The sequence below is a fragment of the Rhea pennata genome, chromosome 15, assembly GCF_028389875.1.
Source record: "Rhea pennata isolate bPtePen1 chromosome 15, bPtePen1.pri, whole genome shotgun sequence".
Lineage (NCBI taxonomy): Eukaryota > Metazoa > Chordata > Aves > Rheiformes > Rheidae > Rhea > Rhea pennata.
The window spans coordinates 3,659,867-3,680,984 of record NC_084677.1 but is presented as its reverse complement, the minus strand read 5'-3'; the positions used below and the strand labels follow the sequence as shown (position 1 = coordinate 3,680,984).

The window sequence follows — 21,118 nt, the reverse complement described above, 5'->3', positions numbered from 1 at the left end:
TGAACTCTTAAAAAGGTGGATAAGATTCAACTTTTGTCACCTATTCACAAAGTGAAGCATGTAGATTCTCACAAGGCAACTCAGCCCTGCTGTTAGGGAAGAGAAAGCCTGAAGTTCATAGCTTGGTATGGGTACATGAAGCTCTACAGGATTTATTTGCCTTACTAATTAGCATGCCCTATTGGCTTTTCAGTTTCAGCTGCTCACGTGGAGAGCAAGCTGCTGAGGCATTCACGGACACTCGGCAAACTAGGAAGCTGTTTTCCCCAACCGGCATGACTTGGCTGATAATTCAGCCAAGAGATTCTGAACTGCAAAGAGTTTCTGCTTCTTAGGGCCAAACATATGCCACAAAGCCTTTCCGCTGGCGAACGTGCTTCTGGAAGCCACAGACTTTAATCAAAGTAAGGTTAATAGTGAAAAAAACAAAGCAATTCATTAAGACAGACAGGTAAAGGTGTGAGCAGACACAAACGAGCCTAGAACCAAAAGGCGTCTGAAAGGACAGGTCAATGCTATGATGCAGATCCACACTGGCAGGTCCTGGCCCCAGGAGAGGCTGGGTGCCTGTGCCACCCACCAGACCGCCCAGGAGGAGTGCCCAGGCTCAGCACCTTCGCATCACCCCTTGCTGGCTTTACTGGGGAGGGTCAGTAGCCCAGCCACCCCCGGGGCAGGCCCGTGAGTTCATGCTGTTCTGTACAGTATTTCCTAGCCCCCTTAGAACAGATAAACGGACATTACTCAACACTGAATTCCTCATCTCTTTCCATGCTTGGGAAAAATTTGAAAGATCTTCTAGTGCAGGTTTGGTCTCAGGAAAATTGTCATCCATCAGCAGTCACTTTGGTTGCTTGGGCTTTGCACAGGGTAAGAATTGACAGCAGCTTTGCTGTGTCCGGAAAAAGGAACATGCCTTTTCTGGGGTCTGACTCCACATTTAGCTTCACGTGAGTCTGTTCAGCGAGCGCGCCTCGTTGCAGCTCTCAGTGAGAGCTCTCACCACGCTCTCAGAAGGCAGAAACAATTCACTCGATCCACAAATCACTACGTGACAAACTCTAATCTAACAAGCATTAATAAATGATAGGAAAAGCCATTAGTCAAGAAGGGTGTAAGAAAATCCACAGGCCGACCCCCAACTTTTCAAGTGCATGCAAGTTCACTCGGCCACCAGCCGTGTTGGTTTTTTGGCGGTTGAGTGGGTGAAAGCTTAACCATGCTATGCTGCACGGCACCCTCACATACTGCTTGGGGCAAACTGCCACACTCCGCACCACATGCGGTCGTGCTACCTCCTCCCTCCATCCCATGAAGTAACGATGGTCTCATACAGCTTGTTCAGTGCTGACAAACACGCAGCTGAGGACGGGTACGTGCGAGGAGCTTTTACTTGCAGTTGCCATTCATTTCTCATCAAGCGTTGCAGAGACGTTCTTCTGGGACTGCATGAATGTACCAAGGAAGAGGTGGCACCAAGAGGAGGAATCACCAATGTACCCCCAAGGCCTAAAGAGCACCCCACAATGCTTCCTTAAGGCTCTCAGTTTTCGTATCAGCCCTCTCATGAGCATCTTCCGGAGCTGCAGCAGAAACTTTGTTGACCTTCTTCCCATTTACAGACTCTACTAATGTGGAAGAGGGATGTGGTGATGTGACCATTTACAAGTCAAACTGTTTCTTGTATTTAAACTTCATCAAGAGAATTCAGTCCAAATCACTGATACTCTGTGGTTCTTTGCAAGGTCCCACTATGTTTAAGTGCACTGAAGAGGCAGGACTCTGTTCAAAAACCAGCACATTCTTAGGGAAATATCAGCTAAGGAACCTCAAGACCACAATGACAGCCGGAGCTAAGGGCTGGACCCAAACGGCAGGAGGAAATTCTCTGCCTCAAATAGAAAAAACAGTCTTCACTCTCAAGGTTTTGCAGGGCTTTTGCTACAGTCTATCTTCCCAGCAAGCCCCAACGGTGAGGTCCTGGCACATCCATCAAGAATATTTGAGGAGATGTGCAAAAACTCATTAGCTCTCAAGTTAGAGAAACGTAAGGAGCTACTGCAAACGGTAGCAGAGTGGCGCTACCTCACTCCAGGGTGGAAAGAGGAAAACCTTCCATATGGCTGCAATTTAACCATAAAAGCAAGCGTAAGGCCACACACTGAGTAAGCCTCTCCCAGCAGAGCAAAGATGCTGCAGAGCACAAGCTTACAGAGAGCAGCACAGGGAACAGCACACTCTGGCAGAGCAGAATTTGTTTCAGCACTGAGTATATGTACTCAGCTCAGAACTGAGACTAAATTAAAGGTTAAACTGATTTCAAAGCTACTTAGCTGAGTATTTTTATTATTATTATTTTTGCCAGGAGCCTCCTGGGCAAGGTTGGAGGCCCACATAAGGAGCAACCCCAAACGTAGACCAAGAATGGTTTTTATCTGAGAGTACTTCCCCTGCTGTAGCATCAGTTTGGACAGCTACCTCCAGCATCCCTATCTCTACAGCCCGATGGGAGCACAAGCACGTGTGAGTGAAGTGTCCCACCACATCAGAAGCTGGAGGACTGGTTTCCTGAGGTAACGGGTTAGCTGTGCTTTACTGCAGTAACAGCAACAGTTTGGGAATCTGCTAAAACACAGGCAGAGAGGGGGAAAAAATGGCAGGTTTATAGCGCTGTAGAAAGTCCTAAACACATTCCCGCTGTGGTGCTGCTGTAGGTGGTATCATCCTAAAGGAAAATACGTTCTTCTCTTCCTCAGTGTGAGCACATGGCTGCCAGGGACCGCTCCTGACACAGCAACTCACTGCCTGACGGACAACCGTATCCTCCGTGCTGCCTGTCGGAGACTTTCAGGGCGGCAGCAGTGGGCGATCGTTCCAGCTTTTACTTTTTTCCCCTAAGGAAGCAATGACTGGTTTGTAGTCATGCTAGCTCTTCAGTTCACCCCGCACAGGCTCAAAAGCAACTTCTGCTGGGTTTCAGGCCTTAATGCAAAGCCTGCAGGAAACACTACAGCCTCCTTCCTACTCCAAGCATCTCTTCAGCCTGCCTGGAGAAGACAGGCTGCACCAGCTTGTGCAAAGCCAGCCAAGCATCATACTAAAGTCAAAAATGCAGGCTAAGGAAAAGAAAAGAATTAGTTGTCATCCATCAGAATCACAAATAAAGCTGGATAGCAGTTTTCTTTACCAGAAAGAAGTCACAGCCCTAAGAAGAGAGGAAATATGATGCACGTGAAATTCAAACCATTCTTCAAACTGCTGCTGGAGACGTTAGTGCCTTGGGAGGGAAGATAGGAACCGTTCAGGGAAAGGAGAGCTTGAGGGAGGCAGCGCTCTTCCGTTTCAGAGCTGATTAACCCTTCACATCCAAGCTTTGCCAGGAACACCCTCTTGCAGGTCAAGTTAGGTGCAAACCCAAAGGAAAATTTGCACACACAAACCCTGGACGAAGATGCTAAGCGAGGGAAACCGGTTAAAACATCACCAATGCTGAGACGAGCGTTACCTGGGAGAGAGGAAAGAGGAGCTGTTAAAGCTGCTTTCCCCATTACACAAGCTGTCCGAGAACAAATCCGCTTCATTGCCTTCTCCGTAATCCTCAAAGTGCTCCTCTCCGCTAATTACCGTGACGATGGAGTGGCTGAGGTCGGAGCCCAGGGGGAGGTCGTGCGGATGGGACCTGCAGGAGCAAAGAGAAAGGCGTTACAGGGTGGCCACAGCAGCAGCCTTTCCAGCTGTGCACACTACACCCTTTCTTCAGGTCACGTTTCCCATCAGCTGCCATTTTGGCAGGCAGGGCAGGGCTAGCTCTCCTCCGCGGTACCAGTCACCCTGCGCCTTGAACGCTCAACAGGCAGCCCAGGCACCACGTGAAAATTTGCAGCAGGTTTTTCCAAACCAAACCAAGGCTTTTTCATGCAGACTTCCTCCGGCAACTGTGGCGTAGCATTTGGAGCAGTCAGACTGGCAGAACAATGTCCAGCATTGCTGGCAAGTCCTTGCACGGCACGGGCTCAGCCAAAAGCAGGGCAGAGAAAAAGCTCATTGTGTGCCGAACACACGCGAAATGTGCTGGGAGTTACGTGGTCAGCCTACACGCCAGGCTCTCATTCACCGAGTGCTGCGTAATCCTATCAAGAGCCCAGCACCGGGGTTTAGCACTGTAACCCTCGGCGACACAGCCTCCCAGCACGGGGAAGGAGCCCCATCCTCACCTTCTGCTAGGAAAGCGTCTCATGCAGTCATAACAACTTAGGACGGATGCTTTTCGTGCGTTTTGAACGCTGGCTCCACAAGCGTGTACTGCACTAGGTCTAAACACACAACATATTCGGCACAGATCCTGGGATTTCTCTTGCTTTGGTGGGGGGGGAAACATAATTGTCTTTATAGAAACCATCATTTTTGTAAGTATCATTTAAAATGCACAGTATTGGATAAAAGCAGTTCATTTTGATAGTGTGCACCCAATAGCAGAAGGCCTTCTCATCCAGGACCGTGGAGTTTTTAAAATGAAATTGGTAGGGTGCAACTGGAATTCGTAAGGACCAAGAAGTGAAACAAGCCTGGCTTATCCATGAGAAAGCCCATGTGCATGAGCCACGAGTGTGTGTTTGGGGCGAGGGAATTAATACCATTCTCCTCTCCAAAATTCAATGCTGAGGGGCAAAAAGCAAAGTAAGAAAAGTAAAACTTATTTCGGGAAACACCTCTATCTTCATCCATTTGCTAGGAAGAGAAAACCGGGGAGAGGGTACAACTTCATTGTTGCATTAAATCCAAAAGAGAAGAGATTACAGATAAGTCATTTAGGACAAAAGTCTGCAACATCTGAAGGATTTGCCCTTACTCCGCTAATAAAAACATGTCAACCCTCAAGACAAAACAGCATCAGATCTCTACTGAACAGCCAACAAGTCCATTCCGGCCTGTAGGCATCCGCACATCTTCCTAACCGCTTGAGAAGTCCTGTTATTTCTGTAACGAGATCTGTCAGAAACTGAATCTCCCAAGCAATGAGTCAGACACTTCACCCATCACACTCTTAAAAAGCATCAGAAATCTGCCCAGAAATAGAAGGGAGGAGGTGGAATTTTTAACTCAGGCAAACAAAACCCAACCCCAAATCTCTAATTACGGGGCTCTGATTTGACAAGGACCTCACTGAGCAGATGTGGCCAGGCACTGGTGGGGTCCCTGAGCCAGGGATGCTTCAGGCACCAGCATAAGTATTTCAGATGCACCTATTGGGGCTCTATCAGTTTAAAGATCTACAGCCCAACTAATCTTTACTATACAGCTGAAATACCCAGTTAAGCTCCAAACATTTCAGGTATGCTGAGCTTTAACAGCTGCTGAAAACCAGTGTTCAATGTCCAAGCTTTCACTCAATCCACCAGCTATATAGCTGGGGGTTTTTACTTACAAGCTTTTTCCTGAAAGAGTCCCAGACATTAGAGGTGCACAACTGCTGCTCTGCCAGGGCTCTGAAGGCACCAAAAACAGCCTTACAAGTTCTCGGGAACAGATCTCTAGAGTCTTCAATCTCAAGCCTTCCAATCTTTAAAGCAAAAGTCCAAATTCAATGAATTTCAGTTTTGAATTATTTAGCTGCCTCCATCTTGCGCTTACCTAACACATCCAGCAGTAGATAGCATTTCATTTGGACAGAGCACCTGAAGGACACCTCACACCTTCCCAAACTCATACTGGGAGGGATGGAGGAAGCCTCAAAGATAATTTAACATTAAAAAACTCCCAAGCAAAGTATTTTGTACCTACAGGGAGGCGATTCTGAGGCACGTCATTTCCCCAAGAGGACGAGCGCGTGTTCAGGCTGCTGCAGCCCCTCCAAATACCCTCCATGCAGCCGTCTCAGACCTCAGGAACTGATTACATACTCCAATTTAACTGTCCCCGAGCTGAACGCACTTGAGCAAAGAGAGCAGAGCCAGCTAATCTCATTGCTGCTCTAATCCAGCACCTCTAAGAGCAAGCACTCTTTCAGCCCCAGTGCAGAGCACCCAGAAGCATCAGCTGCTCACCATGTCCTGTATGTCCCTGGGCGTGCTTTTAGGGTGGGAGGGAAGCCAAAAAAGCCTGTTGCTTTCTAAAAGCAAAGGAGAATATAAATACTATGCAGAGCACCAGGCCTGGAAAATAAAGTTATGAAATCCCCTCCTGCCTTACTACCTTCATTGAATCCCAGTTTCATCCCCAAAACAGCTTTCCCAGTAACATCTAGGAAATGAGGAGGGCTCAGGAGCAGTTCTGCCTGCAACAGTTCAGACACCACAGGGAAGAAGTTCTTATTCACACTGCTGTGCTTCAGGCAAAAAGATTAAAACTGGTTATCACAGGAGATGGTTACACAGAGGGCGCACACATCTGGGAAAAACAAGAATATGATGATTTCCACTCATGACTTGAAAATTGCATGTTGCACTTCTGGCTTCTTAAATGATAAATTAAAAACTGCAAATATTTCAGGTGTTTAAATAATCTAAGTACTTATTTTGGAGGTTAAAGATGCTAATGAGGCAACAGAAGTTCTCCCAAGGCAAGTAGTGATCAGCTTAAAATATGGCCAAGGCCACGCTTCAGAAAAAAACCTTCACATGGTGCGGTCTAATTATTATTTTTAAAGAAAATATATTTAGGTCTTGCATGAAGCTATAAATACTAAGAACAAACTGGTTTTAGTCAGACAGATTCAGCGCACTTTATCCTCACAGATGAGGGAAGAGAAATCCTCAGGATGCACCTCCCTCAGTCATCTACTTGCAACGTGCTAGGTTTCTTGCCCCACACTTAGTTCTCCTCCTCCTCTGTTCCCTTGCCCCACAGCCACCAACAGCAAGTACCACTGACCCATGCTCTGGCTCCTCGATAGGGTCCGTGAACTCCGAATGCACGGTGGAATCGATGGCACTGTCCGTTTCGACTTCGTCGTGCATCTCGTGATGTACTAGTGTGCTGGTGTCTTCATCCGTGAAGGTTTCACACTCACTGTACGTGCTCTCTGAGCCCATGTAAGCACTGTCAGTCACCTCATTTGCCTGTTATAAAACACAAGAGGGGAAAAACACACCCCGTGAGACATTAACTTCTCTGGTTGACTGCAAAGCATGTGACAGGGGCACTTCATCATTGCTGCATTTCATTTCTAAGCACAGAAATCCAACTTCCTAATAACACCGTAAGCTGTACGCCACGTCCAGGATGCCCTTTTGTCTCCATCTACATGGAACAGCTGCCTGCTCCATGGCTAGCCAAAAAACACCTTGCATTGTGGTGCGCTTTGGCTTCCTGACATGCTTTGTCACCTGCAGCCTGCATTGGAAACCAGACTGCAGAAATAAGGACATACTAAATAAGGCTCAGACAGAAATTTTGTTGAGAGCAAGTACGGATTTGTCAAGCCCAAGAGCGATTACCCACAGCTCGATCAGTAGTTCTGGGCACAACTTATTTCATCTACTCCATGTTAAGAGGACAAAATTACTAATCTGGAATCTCTACCAGGTCCACCAATCAGAGCTATCATTCAGCTCTTAAAACACTATTTTTCTTCCTATAGTAATGTGAGGACAACATCCATCCCTTACCAGAAAAAAAGCTGGTTTATAAATAGTTATTACCACATCTAACTTGCAACGATTGCATTGCCAGCCTATGTCTTCAGAACACTTGAATGACGACACTTCAGCTGAAACAGCATCTCAGATATTTCCCTCTACTTCACCAGTATCTGTTACCTGCACCAAGGCAGCAGGGTCTAGGCAGGAAGTACGGTTGATTTTTCAGACCCTGTGCTATAAGCCGAAAGAGCTGGGTTTTCCTCCCAGTTTGGCCATTGCCTGACACCCTTCAGCAAGTTGTTTATCTTCAGTCTTGCCTATTTTTCCTTACATATGATAAAGCTGGTCCTCTCTGAACACACATGGTGCCCAGAAGCATTCAGATATTAGGAGGAGAGCTGTGGAACCTACTAAAGAGATACTCTCCTAAAGCAAAAGCTCATGGTACTGATAAAAGCCACAATTCACTTTCCAGCATTTATGGGATTTCCCCAGGGCACCTCAGCCTGCTCAGAACAAGTCTAACCACCCTGTCTCTGGGATCTCAATAATTCTGGGATAAGTCAATCCCATTGCTGAGCACCATCTGGCCACCGGTCACCAGAGCAGTCCTGTAGATGCAGCAGGGCAAGGGCAGAGGGACGGTAGCCCTCCTGCCTAACCATTCCAGCGGAGACATGACTTGAGCCCGCAACTACGTCAGAATTGGTACAAGGTCACCTCCAGCTGGAGTAAGGGAAGGTGGATCTGGTCTATGTGCAGGCTGCACATGAAGGAGTGAGAAAGAGCATCCAGGTCTCCTTGTGGCTGAGTATTCTGGTAAAGGAAGGCCATCGCTTACTCACAGAAGAAAATCAAAGTGTCTTGGGGCAAAGAACCAGCGGGCAAGTAAAGGCTGGAGATCCTCAAGGCTGCATACAAGCACGTACTGGAGGACATCTCACCCCTAACACATGCCAAGATCCCCTTCAAAGGCTCTTGGTGTTGCAACCAACATGCCAGGCCCCCCTCCTAGCACAAGGGCATTTTTTGAACAGACCTTGAAATAAAAAGACACCCATAAAAAGTCATTTGTTTCATCTGAAATTCCTCCACCTGGGTCAAGCCTGCTCTGCAGAGATCCCTCTCTGTCTGAGATTTTTCAAAGTCTTGCATTACTGAAGACCAGCAATTGGAAAGAAAACACACAAGGGGTAAAAGAATACAAAATTACATTAATAGCTGTTGATTCAAGGTAGGGTATGTATATGACAGGATGGAATAGTCCTGCCCATCACTGCAGCTACTGTCCTCTGGTGTAACAGCAGTTTTTAAGGTACGTGCCATCTTTGTGTAGCAGGAAAGCACCAAACCAGAGACAAACATATTTCTGCCATCACATTGATTAGACTTAGCAAACACAGCTGTTACCAGCCTATGCTGGGACAGCTCTGCAGAGGAGGCAAGGCCTGATTCTCTTCTCTTTCAGATAAAGATTTCACAGACCAAAGATCTGTTGCATTTTTCACCAGTCTAAACAGACTTGAGATACAACCAAGGTCTCAATTTGTTTGCCATCCAGAAGTCTGAGATTCAACGGAAAAAAAACAAAAAACAAGAAAACACAACCCACCCTCATAATCCTCCTACCAGCACTACTTTCTACATACACGCTTTCCAAAAAGTATCTGGGATCACGTGCTGCTGTGTGCAGGTCCTCATCTAGACGTGTTCGTTTCTACGGTGCCTAATTACCAATTCCAGGTTAAGTTACAAGATGTGGTTACCCAATAAAAGTCTTTTGTTGACTAATGATCTTCACCCACAATTTCTCATACTACCTCAGTATGTATGAGGCCAAAAAGCTAACAGGAATTTATACAAGTGCTCTGAACAGAAAGATCTCTGCCTGCTGCAGGCAGGTTTGGGATGGAGGGCCAACCAAATAAAATGAGTTAGTGAATCGTCTTTTGAAACAGGTAACTTCTACTGAGGTATGTGGGTACTGTTCAGTAGTGGTTCATGTGCTACACATACATTTGGTAGCAAAGCAAATGAGTTTGGCAGCTGGGGGGCAGGGACTGAGCAACACTCATCAAAACCCTCCTTCCGAAGCTTTGCTCAGCTTTCATGGATCCGCATTGACCTGCAGACACCAACAACTCTCTCCAAGACAACACCCTGAAGCTGAACATTGTATTAATCTTTACAGGACCAGAGTCTAAAGTCACCATCAGGAGAAGAGAGAGTTGTGCAAATGAGCTCTACTCAGGTAGAGAGATGCTGCTGCAGAGGATGGCCAGCAGCAACGTCAGAGAGTAAAGCTTTTTGCTTCAAAATAGAAGCAAAAGCCTCCAAAAAAAAAAAAAAAAAAAAACTTCTTTAAAAAGTATAAATCCAGCAGGACTACTTATACACCTAAAGTTAGGGATGTGCTTAAGGGCTTTACTGGATTTACGCCGTACTTCCTAGAAACACTGGTCAGGCTCTTAACGCTCACGCAGAACGAAGACACGGAGATTTTGAACTGATAGCTTCACATCTCCTGGTTCACTGAAACAGTTTCCAGGCTACTGCAGGAGGGACACTCAGGAAAGGTTATTCTTCACTTTGGAGGAGAAAAAACCTCTCCCCAACAAGTGCCGCGCTCGTGGAGCCAGTCTCGTGGGCCGCCAAGACGTTGCGCCAGACCCGCGTGGCTCTGCTACGCAGGAAGCGATAGCAACCCGACACGGGAGAGGGTGCAGGTCCACGAGACAACCGCAGTCGGCAACATCTGCGGACCTAACTGCCTCTTTCAAAGGGATGCTTTTTGCCTGTTTTCACTGGATTGAAGAAAGGGTTTAAAGCCAAACTGGAAATAACTTTGCTCGCAGGTTCCAAAGTAAACTCCAGTGTTTTTTCAGGCAAAAAACCCTCCCACTGGAAAAGCTTAAATTTAATCATACATTGAAGTGCTGTAATGAGCATAAAATAAAACTTGCTATTGCAGATAGACCAAACCAAAGCAACCTCCCCAACAAAACCCAAATAATACCCCCCAAAACCCAAAAATTCCAAACCAGAAAAACACCGACCACCACCAAAAAATGAATTAAAAAAAAAATCCCCAGGTAAATTGGTTTAAAGATACTCCTTCACAGTTAGCATTGCTGGCCCTCTCAGCACAAAGCACAATCAGAAACGAAACAGCTCAGGGCTTCAGAACATCCCAGTGTCCTTCGATTGGATCATTTACCTATCAAATCATTAAGAAACATCCTGTTGACATCCTGTTTGTACCAGCACAAACAGCCCAAATGAGGGAGCAAACTTTCTGAGCTAAAAGTAGTCACCAGAACAACTCATTAACTGTCCCCCTTCAGCCACACGAAGGACGCATGGGGTGGGTTTTGTTGTTTTTTTTTTTTTCTTCCTTTTTAAGATGACCTGTAGCACAACTTAGAAAATTTTCTTCACACGTAGCAAAAGAGAAAATTTGATTCTGCTTTTAAAGTGCCACTTCCCACATGGCATTTGTGGGGAACTAGAACAGGGCACTAGCGCAGACGTAGCTGTGACTTCAATCACAGCGTGCAACGTGCAGCCAGGTGACAGGGAGACCAAGACCACAGTCCTGGGTCCACCGCGGGAAAACTCCTCCATGATACTTAATGAACGTTAAACCTCACCAGTAAATGAGGAAGATTTGCTGAATTGTGAGTGTCACTTGGCCAGTCGTGGTGGGCACTGGAAACTACATTACAGGAAAGAAATGTCTTCCTTTCTCCCATTTTCCCAGTTAATTCAGCAGCTCTGAACACCCAAGCCAGCAGCACACCATAAGGCCATCCAACAAAGTTCTCTTAAAAGGAGCACTTACATTTCTATCTCATAATATAAAAGGAAAACCATATGCACAACACAGGGATCTAGGCTGTTTTTGCACACGTGTGATACCCTACTCCTCCCTCAGACTGAACACAGTCTGAACCACACAGCAGCATGCTGGACCTAGAGTATTCTCTTTTAACACCAGCCTGAAAGAAATTTCAAATGCAAGAGCTCCATTAAAATTCAACCTACCCAGTCAATGAGTTATGGGGCAGTTAGAACTTTAAGGGAGTCCAGAGCACAAGCATGGAGAACTTTGCTTTATGTTTTGTTATAGATTAAATAACTAAACCTCAGAAAAAGATGAAAACAACAACAACAACAACAAAAAAAAAAAAAAAAAAAAAAAAAACAGACAAACCAGTAGACTAAGGTAAGATACTACAAAGCACCTGACAAAGCAAAATAAAGCAAAACCAAACCCCTCTACCCTGGGCAAAGGTGAAACCTGCGGATCTGCAGAAAGCTCTTTTTATGGCCTTGCATACACAGCTGATTTATACGCTGACCATTTAAAACCTTCTGCCAGATCTTTCACTCAGCCAAGTTTGCCCTTCCATTAGCAGGCAGAAGGTGAGCATATTTTTCAGATAAAAATCACAATACAGCAGGTCATGCGGTACACACTTCATAATTCCTCGGACTTGGGACAGCCAGGCTACTCCAGCTGCACAGGCAACTCATCAGTACAACCGCCACGTTCACAACGGAGCAGTATCATCAGTATTGGGATATTTTAAGTTTTCAGTCAAATGCTTAAATGCTTTAGAGTAAACCTGAGACCTTAAAAACGGGGAACACACACATATATGACGCTTCCTATCCCCCCAAGTAAAAGCAGAATCATGTTTAGACTGACTGAAGCCTCATCAGTCTTGAAACGGAGCTGGACAGCAGCAAAGTTAAAATACCACATCTTTCTAGAGGCCGCAGAAGGGTCCGGTAGGGCTATCAGCGAGGGCTCGTGCCTTCGCGCGGAGGCTCCGACGTCCCGGGGGCAACGCTGCACATCACAAAGGTGTTGCCAGGCTCCATCACCAGCTTCCAGGTGGCTACGTCCCCAGGAGCAAACGCACCTTGCGGCAGCCTTAACCTGGGTGACAACAAGCACGTGGGCATGGGACATCAACCGTGACAGAGCGGAGGTGCTCTCTGTGCCCGGGTGGGACACTCAGTCTCGCTCAAAGCTCCAGCCCAAGCATAGCCACGGGCTCCAACATCCCGGGACCTCCTCTCGGGGGAGGGTGGCACCACCGGTTTCGTCCGCTCACAGCTCTTCCGCCCCACAACACCCGTGCCACGAGGGCTGTGTGCAGAGCATGGGCAGTGCCTCCTGCATTAGGATGCATCTGCCAAGTATGGCATCTCTAAGAAAGCCAAAAAGGGCTTTCTGCTCTGCCCTGGGCTCTGACAGCCTCTACAAGACAAGCAGAACTCAAAAGGTACTGAAGCTGTATTTCCTCACCTATTTTTTTAAACCAGTGGCACAATACTATCTACCACCTACTAAAATACACCTTCCTTTCACTCTGCACACCCCCATGAAGCCTGAGGCTCACACCAATTCCTACAAAATTACTTCCCCCGGGTCCAGGATCTGTTTGAATCAGAGTTTGCCCCAGCTGATCATGACAATCTCCACTTACTCAAAGATATTTAGGTAAACGTTGAGTATTTTAAAGCCTCGAAAGGCTGAGTCACCTTGCTGCTGCAAGGAAATAAACAGAGGAAATCGGTATCAGAAGTGATGTAACGTGGCCTGATAAAAAGGGTGAGCCAATGAAACACTTTTAGGAGACTTCTCTGCCAGCATTTCCTCTATTTCAGACTTTTAATTGCAAAAGCATTTTAGCAGGAAGAGAGGCAACAAGCCTATCGGGAGTCAACTGCAATGAGTGAGCAGGGATAAGCTGAGAGAACACGGTACTTTGTCACCGCTATCCAAGTGACCAGTCTAGTAGCTGGTGCAAACGGCACAGGGAGGGGACCACACGAGATGACGTTCTGCAATTACATAAGGAGCTGGCACGTAACACATACCCTTCCCCAAACAGAAATAAGTTTATGGGCCTCTCTCAAGGTGGGGATGTATGAAGTCAGTAAGGCCAAGCATGTAAAACTTCCTGCCCCCCCCCACTGCTCTTCTTAGGGTACCTGCCAGTTTTGCAGGTATTTTGTTGGCTTTTAACTCTAGTTTCACAAAGCAGCCTGTTGCCTTGGGTGCTGCGCCTGCATGGTTTGCAGCACGGATTCCCAGAGGGGTCAAATACGTGCTGTTCTTAGAAGAACCTGACCAACTGTGCACCTAGAGGCACTTAGGGTAAATCACACTCAAGCCAAAATCAAGTCTTAGGATGGGGTGCACTGTGGCATCCCAAAGTAGCCCAGACGAAAGCTAAACCCTCAGGTGTGGCATCCTTGTTGGGCAGGTAGAGGATTACTGCACGTGTTGTACACCCCACAGGCTCGTGGAGCACAGATGCTCTCACAAGAGCATTTTCCAAAGTCTTTCCTATATGACATACCCAGCCAGCCAGCTTTTCCAAGGCTCCAAAACTAAGCAAGTGCCTTGAGAACCAGAAACACATCCTCATCTGTCCAAAAGACACCACATATACTGAAATGTGGGCCACCACAAACACGCACTGTACATGCACCTTGGAGGGCTGCACAGCCCTGCAGGCTTACGCCAGGATTTTAATTTGGGGAGAAGAAAAGTAGCATGTGATCAAGCAGGCTTCTGTGTTTTCAAGCATGTCTCTTAGGAAAATAAAGCACTAAACATCTCAGGCTTGCAAGAAAATCTGCTTTACAGCCTGGATCTGCAACACACAGAAGCTTTAACCGGTTCTTGCACAAAGAGGAAGAAAACTCAGCCCAGATCACAGACATGCTCCAACCTTGAAGGCCCCTGCCCTGCAGGAGGAAAGTTCATGCTATGCTTAAGGCAGGACCTATGGAAAGATATCAGTGAGTGTGTTACCAGATATATCCAAATTCCCTTCTCCTACCTGAACTTTGGGAAGGGACTGCCTTGGAGAGGAGAAAAAAGCACGACTGAAGCAGCAGCCAGCAGCGGAAGCTGTTTCCAGGAAGCGCTGTTCTGCAGAGCTGTCCCCTCGCCTCCAGAAAGCCCCTGGTTCTGGGAGCCAGACCTGAAACCCTGAAGCACCACCGTCCTTGACCCCAAACGCCAGGAAGCTGCTGCCAGGAAAGCGGGTGCCGCGTCCTGCGTCGCGGCGGCAGCCCGACCGGGCAGCCCAGGGGCCAGCAGCGCTGGCCCAGCCTCGCGGCAGGCAGCCTACGCTCGAACAGGCTCGAGCTCCGGACAGGGTGGGCGAGCCGTGCCTGCGGTCCCCCACGAGCCCACGTTAACGCAGCCGCCTCCGAACGCCCAGAACGCCCCACGGTGCTGAGCTGCGCGCAGCTCCGCAGCGCTGGCGGTCAGTCGTGCAGAGGTAGAGACCCACCAGGCCACCAAGACCCCACTCCAGGGCCACCATCAGCAGCAAGACACTGATCTCTGCCGCTATACATACAGGAAGCGGCAAATTTCGGCAATACACAATTTTGCAGTGAAGACAACTACTCACCTGCCACAACGCGGTCCCTGGAGTTACTCTCCGAACACAAGCATCGTAGGAGAGCAAGTGTGGGGTCACCTGAAAAACCTGCCTGCAGAGGCGCCTAGGCTCCCGCAGTCAGCAGCGCCCCCGAGGCTGCCCACAGAACCCGCACGGTGTCCCTCACGGAGAGTTCAAAATCAACCAGGAATCTACAAACCCAGCACCCCACAAGACACCGTTTGCTCAGAGGGTGTCCTCAGCACCTCAGAAGAGCCCGCCAGCCACGGTCCTTTCTGCAGAAGCTCCCCAGGAAAAGGCAGTCGCGTTGGAGCCACGAAGGTACCGGCACGTACGCGCACCGGCTACCCGCCATCGGGAGGAAAGATGGTTTCTAACCATGCTACCCACCCCAACAGGCCGGGTAGGAAAACACGCCGCTCGGCGCCCAGCCTCCGGCGCCGCTCCGGGGCTCGGCGCGGGCCCCAAGCCGGTCACCTGCCGCCTCCTAGAAATCCAGTCCTTTTTGTCGTGGTTTAGCACAAAAAAAAAAACTCACCTGGGGACACATTGCCTCCTTGCCCGAGTGAAACGCAGCTCCGCATACGCACGCCCAGGCAGAGGTTCCCGGCTATGCCGCGGAGGGAGGAGGAGGGAAGCAAAGTTCAGGAAGGATTCGGCACGGCTCTTCCGACTAAGCGCAGGTCTCCAAACAGAGTTCCTTTTGTTCTTGACCTCCCAGCCTCCGCGATAAGGACGCGCGAGCTAATGCACATTCCCCTGCCGTGTGACCGCAGCCAGCCTAGGCGCGCGGATAGCAGGGTCCGAACCCCCACGCGCCGGCAGCCCGCTGCAAGGCGGGCGCAGCTTCTTCAAACGGGGCAAGTGCACCGCTTTGCGCCGTGGAAGCACCCAGGGGCTATCGTATCTTCTCTGAGTTTTTTTTTTTTAAAGCACTAAATGACAAACTCCTTCCTTATAGCCATAAATAAATAATAATAAAAATAATAATAATAAATAGAACTGGTCTTGCTCGCTACAAGAAAATCAGGAGCACTTTATTACCAATAAAAGAGCAACATTTCAGTGACTCAGACAGCAGTTTATGATACACACAGTATCATTACTCTCAGAAAAGGGCTGGTGCTTCAGTCATCAGCGATAACCAAGTTTATCAATACACAAACTTCCACCCACCTCTTCTCTGAGCTCTGTTTTTCCCCCCACCCAAGCAGTTGCTTCTCAAGCAAACACAAAATCCCAGTCAAAGCCCATCACATTTAGTGATGCAAGAAGGGGAGGAAGCTCTTGGGGGTCTTCAGGATCCTCCCCTTCCCCAAGGTAGCTAAGATCCAGTGGCGTAAAGAGACAAAGTCCTTGAAAACACAAGGTGTGTGATGCACTGCTCACACCCAGAAGTCTGGAGGGTTTTGTTTTACTGATTTCCACATTTAGAGTCACAATGAAACTTGAAAAAGTAAAGTAAAAGTAGTAATAAAAAAGAACGACAGCATCTTTATCAGGTTCTCTTCATTTTAACCACCTCCCAAAATCTCTTTCTTGGAGATTTTACCCCAAGCCTGCCTTAGGGACAGAGATGTCTCAACTGCATGTCATCCAGATGCCTGTCCCTGGAAGAGCCCATGATGAACCCCGAAGTGCCTGCTCGAAGCACTTTGGCTATGTCAACGCTGTACACACCGGGGGTCTTCAGAGTTCATCCCCTCACTCCCAGGGTCATTACTCTGATCAAGGACAGCACCAATTTCATCTTTTGCAGTCAAAGCACTGCTACAGTCGACACTGCATCTAAGCTGCAGGATCTGGCTAATCTGGAGGACCTGCAATCAGCTTTTTAATAGCCAGTCACAAAACCAGGAGTTTCGGAAGTCGCCGGTTCACTGTCCTGCTCCCAGTCAGTACCAGCTACAGGAAGCTCACCATTTCCAGCAAAGTGTGTCCAAGTGATCCTTACTTAGCACCTCCTCCCAAAGCTCTCACCCTCCTCTCTAAGCACCTGCTTAAACAAAAGTGACAGACTTGGTCCTGTCTAACCCAGCCCTCTCCACTGCAGTTTACACCAGCTTCTTGCCTCATGCACAGGACACAGAAGAATTTACTCCCTTCTGCTCTGCAGAAACTTTATATGTACTTTGAATTTTGTTTTCTCTTAGCTGTGGTTCTCTAGCAAGAATAAACTTATTTATTTCAGTTACCTTCACAAATTCTATTTTCCTCAGTTTCTCTGGATTATTCTTGTTCTCTTCCAGGCCACATCCTTCCTGATGCGCAGAGTCCCAAACAGGAGACACAGCTCCAACTGTTTCCAACAACACTGCGTGGAAGTGTCTTGTCCCTTGATAACCAGTTAACTTGCCGCGTGTAGTCTGAAACGGGCAAGATTTCTGGTAGTGAGCATGGCAAGAGGGTAGTTATGGTTTAACCCAAAGTCATCCTCCAGCCTCTATCCAGATGTGGTACGTAACGGCGAGCGGCACACGGTCCCTTTCTTTCACCTTCTCTATTTGCGCTGCAAGAAGTAAGGGAATTTCTACTAGAGCTGCACTATGCCCAGCACATGAGGAACCCAAAGTCAAAGAAAGTTGCAGTAAGGTTAATTAGCAAACACCTACATCCGCCTATTTTATTTTTCCAACTCTTACTGAGAAAATTTTGCTTCCAAAAGTTGCTGGATCTGCTCAAAGTCGTGCTCCACTCGATGCCTGCTATCACCCCACGCCCCGTATCACTCTGTGCACCGCAGTCAAGCTCCCACATTTCTTGGTCCCACGCACTGTGCTCCGAGTTAAAGATAAGGCTTCAAGGTCTTCGTTTTCCAAATTCTTTTAAGCCCGTTTTACACATGACAAACACTCCAGCTGGGATCTTTTCCCAACCAGCAAAGAACACTCTTACCACAATCCTGAACTACAGTCTTGCTTCAGAGAGACACTAACCTGATTTACCCACCTCCCATCCTCTCCTCTAAGCACTACTGAGGAACAGACAAGGCCTGAACTTCCTTGGATTTTTTTTTTTTTTTTTGGTTTTGTTTCAAAGTTACCAACATAGACTGATTGTGAAGTCCAAATCCAGCAGGTTTTAAATTTAATTACCATGTTTCCTTGTAACTAACCAATAAAGATTATGCATAGACTTTTTAAAATATTTATTGTTCTTTCAAAGTAAATCCCTTGCAAAATCAGAGCTAGCCCGGCAGCGAGGGGAGAGGGAGCCAGGGAAGTCACGTAGAGGAGCAGACCGGTGTTGGGGAGAGCGTCCGCGGCTTCCGAACCCAAGCCTGCCGAGGCCGGTCGCTCCGGACGGGCCGACGGCATCGGCGAGAGGAAGCAAAGCGGTTAAAGATTTGCAAAACTCCATCACAAGAACACCACAAGCTCTCCCGACAGCAGAAAGAAAATGGGATTTCTAAGTGCACAGCGTGAAGAGAAAACATCCTCTGCCAGAACAGGAACTAAGGCTGCAAGAGAAGGGCAAGCTGCGCTTTGTAGGGTGGTGAGATGTTTGAAATGGAAAGCCGTATTACAAAGGAAAAAAAAAAAGAAAAAAAAAAATCAACAAGATTCATCAAAAAGCCAGGAACTTCCAAAAGGGAGAATTGCACCGAGGGTTTCCTGCTGCCTGAGCTGAGGGGTTAAGAGGAGCAGTCTTCACACTGCTTAATTCCAGATTTTCACCGCTACCGGCGTTTGAAGCGCTACAGCGAAGCCGGCAGGACGGCGGCTCGCGGACTCGCGTACCTGCGCCAGGGGCTCGTGGGGCGACGGCCGGCGAAGCGCGCCGCAGAGCCGGCGGGCCGCGGGGGAGCTCCGCGGCCGGGCTGCGCTGCGGCCGGGCTGCGCGGCGGCCGGGCTCGACCGCTCCACCCACGGCCCTCCGCAAAAGGGAAATTCCAGCTTTAACAGACGCGTTCTTTCAGCAAGGCCAGCTGCACGGTGTCCTCCGGGCAGCTGGGCTGGAGAGGGCAGATCCCTCCCCCCGAAACGCACGCCGAGGACGGGCTCGCTCCCCGGAGCCGCCCCCGCGCCGCACGCGAACCGCAGGGCGCCCGCGGGCCCGGCGCGGCGGCTCGGCGAAGGCCGGAGGCCCCGCGCGGCGCTCGGCCCGACGCCGTTTCCTCGCGGCGGCCGCCCAGCAGATGGCAACCGCCTCGCGCGCCCCTCGCCGCACCGCGCCGCGCGCCTCGGGGCTCCCGGCTGCCCCCCGGCCGCGGGCGGCGAGCAGGGCCTCGCGCCCCGCGCCGTCCTTCCTGACCCAGGGCACGAGCCCTGCCCGGGGAGGGGGAAAAGGCCCACAGCACCCGCGCTGTTTATCGCGCTCCTGAGCGGCCTCCACGGGGCACGGGCGCGTACCGGCCCTGCCTCTGCTCCGGCCCACCGCGTCCCACGCGCCCGTTCCCGCTCCCAGCGGACCTCCGACAGCACCCCCAATTCCCGCGGGTCGCTTTCGGTTTGGGAGCGCCAGCCCTCCTGCCTTGCACGGCGTAAAGGGGCAACGCGGGCGAGCGCTCGCGCCTCGGGACCGAGGCAGAGCACACCCTGCAAGGCGGGCGGCCTTCGCAGCAGCGCACCTGCAGCGGCCCGGCCCGGGGGGAACGTGCACGGCGTCCGGGCAGCGAGCGTCCGCGCCCCGTTTACACGGCTTCCGAACGCACAAGCTAGGCAGGCCAGCCAAACCCACGGTGATTATTCCTGGGTGATGTTTCCTCGCAGAAGGACGAGGCAGGAAGCTTGTCAACCCGTGCTCTGTATGTGGCTGGGGACAGGGACAAGTGCACTGAGTGGAACCACAAGCAGGCACGTAACCCTCTGGCCAAGCGATGCACTGCTGCCCTGGAGCCAGGGGGACAGGTAGGTGACATTCATGCTGCGTGCGTGGCACGGAGCACTGGGGACTGGAATGAGCCACCTGCAAGCAGAGCTCCTGCCACACGCAAAACCACGTGGCTGGAGGAACAAGGGCTCCTGCATTTCTGATCCCCTTCAAGCAGCTGTCTCAGCTGAGCTACACCACCCGAAATCCTCTTTGAACACAGTTTAGCAGTCAAGGCACATCTGCCAAACATACTTGGCAACGCGCAATGAGAGCCAGGCACTCCGTGCTCCCCTTGCACATGCACCTTCGACTGTTCCTACCTGCCTCCACGCTGCCCCAAGGGCCCACGTGGCACCAAGGCAGAGACTTGGGGGTAAGCCCTTCTCTGAAGTTTGCCATCTCTGCTGGGGACTTCACCTAATTACAGAAAGATCAAGCTCCACCTGACTATGAAAAAAAAAAAACCCACTGCACACTCTACCACATCAGCTTTTACCTACCATCTCTCTCCTCCTTTCCTATACTAAGTCAGTCTCTTCCCAAGCTGAGATGATCACATTCACGCCTGAGTTGTGGAAGTATCTGACACTACAAAAGGTCCTTGTGTCAAAGTTCAAACCTTGCTCCCTTCAAGAAGCTTTTAGTCCTTCCTGGATGGAGAGTGGTGGTTCTTCTCTCTGCAGATGAAACATGCATCGACAGACACCAGCACTGGGTGTTCTGGGCTCTCCACAGATGTTTAGCTTTCTCTGATGACAATGACCCGAATGAAGAGAGCATGAGTCACCAAGAGCAGCCTTATCGATAAAGTGAAGACACTGCCATTTAGACTGCTTAAAGCACTTGTTCACACTTGTTTGAACAAACACTTAGGAGAAAAGCTCTCTGTCAAGGCCTCAACATGTCAAAGAGTTGAGCACTCAACCAAGGGGGCTTTTGTGCTGTTTTTCAGAGACTACAGTAGATACACCAGATAGAATTACCACAATTACTCTGACCATCATGGCAGCACAAACTCAGCATCAGTCCTTCATGTCACATTTAAAACACCTTCGGTTGCAGCATTACCATGACCCAACAGGAAGGAAGCTATGCTCCTTAATCCAGGACCCTACCAAAGCAAGAGGGGCACATTTGCTGTCTAAAAGTCCATTGATTATGTTTTAGAGGCTTAAAACAAAGCAGTCATCTTAAAAGGGCAGTTTAGCTGACTGGCAGTCCAACAGCAATGGCAAATTTTAGAGTTGCATGCTTGCTGTGCACATTATTTCCAAAACAGGGGCAGAT

The 21,118-nt window shown here is 49.2% G+C and overlaps 1 protein-coding gene across 3 annotated transcripts in view; it reads right to left on the bottom strand.

The window, feature by feature from the left end:
* Positions 1-21,118, bottom strand: part of RAB11FIP3 (RAB11 family interacting protein 3) — an 85,796-nt gene that overhangs the window by 22,561 nt on the left and 42,117 nt on the right. For 2 of the 3 annotated variants that reach the window (XM_062588706.1, XM_062588707.1), the window contains exons 4-5: positions 6,871-7,058; positions 3,506-3,679 (exon numbers count right to left, since the gene is read on the bottom strand). In XM_062588706.1, the coding sequence (XP_062444690.1) occupies positions 3,506-3,679; positions 6,871-7,058 (362 nt within the window). Of the gene's footprint in view, positions 1-3,505; positions 3,680-6,870; positions 7,059-15,554; positions 15,614-21,118 lie in introns of those variants that run through there. The other variant, XM_062588705.1, reaches the window with a different exon arrangement.